The sequence below is a fragment of the Octodon degus genome, unplaced genomic scaffold (assembly GCF_000260255.1).
Source record: "Octodon degus isolate 3935 unplaced genomic scaffold, OctDeg1.0 scaffold00197, whole genome shotgun sequence".
In the NCBI taxonomy this organism is placed as follows: Eukaryota; Metazoa; Chordata; class Mammalia; order Rodentia; family Octodontidae; genus Octodon; species Octodon degus.
Window position 1 is genome coordinate 2225741 of NW_004524773.1, and position 1344 is coordinate 2227084.

Here is a 1344-nt window from a genome sequence, read left to right on the forward strand (position 1 = left end):
CCACCTGACCCACCGCTACTCAGAAGCCTCCCACAGCTCCCATCTCCCTGGGGGGTCAAAGCCAACACCCTCCCCAAACTCTATTCATCTCCAAAAAACAGCTCCACTACCTTGTCATTTGCACCCCCAGAGATGTTCCTCCTGCTGCCTGATCCCTACTTTTCCTTTTTAACTCCAGGCTGGCACCTTCTCATCCTTTCAGTCATAGGTGGGCCCTCTGGAAAGGCCTGACATGCAGGCTTTCCCTAGGCCACCAGGCTTGGGTTCACCAGTCTCATTCTCGCCCTGCCCCTGCCCCTGCCCCTGCCCCTGCCTCTCATGGCTTGATGCCTGGTGCCCAGCACAGCACTGGTCCCCAGGAGGGCTCCCCAATACCCACTGAAAGAATGGCTTATGCACCTCAGTCACAGTAATGCCAAGGCCACTAATACCCGTACCCAGCATCTCCCGGGGGCCTTCCCAGGAGTGCAGTCAAAGGAGTCACTCAGCCCCTGGCCCCATACCCCATACTCTGGAGCACTCAGCCCCTCAGCCCTGGGCCTCCCCACACCTGCCCCGATACTCACCCAGTTCATCTGTGAAGGGAAGAGAAGAGAAAGGTGAGGTCAGAGGTGGCCAGGGCTTGTCATTTTCAAGACAGATTCCCGACCCCATCCCTCTGGGAGCCCGTGATGCACTGGAGTTTCTACTCCCACCCCCACGTCCCTTCAGCCCCTAACTTCAGGGAACTGGCATCAGGGCATCTTCAACCAAAATCAAATGCCTCCCCAAAACATTTACAACAAGGATCAGGAAGTACTGGTGGGTGTCATGGAAAAGCAAAGGGTTTTTTTTTTGGCTGAACCAGGGATTGAATTCAGGCCCTTGTGCTTGCCAGGGAAGCGCTTATTCCACTGAGCCATCTCCCCGGCCCCAAGCAAAGGGTCTTGTTACCAGGAAAATCAATGGATACCCTGGATTCTAAATCAACTTTGGGGCTCCTTCCTAGGCCCCAAGGTCCCTGGCTGCAGTCTGAAGATCTGAGGGCACTGCTCCTCTGAATCCAGAGCAGTGTGCCCTGCCTCCTGGCCTAGTGCCAGAGGTGCCCACCCCAAATGCCACACTGAGCCCTGCTACCTGAGGGAGGAACAACAGCAATGTCCTCTGGTACCTCCCCAGCAGAAATAGGCAGTACCAGGGGCTGTGGAAAAACTGAAACCACCTCCCATCATTGCACAGGCAGGCCTAGGGGACTCCCAGAAAGACACAGAGAGCCAAGTCACACAGCAGGGAAACGCAGCCCAAGCCCTTGCCTCACCCAGGGTGGCTGCACCTCAACGACCTACCTGCAGCCAGACCTGCCCT

At 56.6% G+C, this 1344-nt stretch overlaps 1 protein-coding gene across 1 annotated transcript in view; it reads right to left on the bottom strand.

The window, feature by feature from the left end:
• The window catches only part of Relb (RELB proto-oncogene, NF-kB subunit), a 20458-nt gene extending 19706 nt beyond the window's left edge, over positions 1–752 (bottom strand). The window contains 1 exon segment of the mRNA XM_023704505.1: positions 567–752. Coding sequence (XP_023560273.1) covers positions 567–654 — 88 coding nt within the window. The 5' untranslated portion in view covers positions 655–752.
• Between the last annotated feature and the right edge of the window lie 592 nt (positions 753–1344).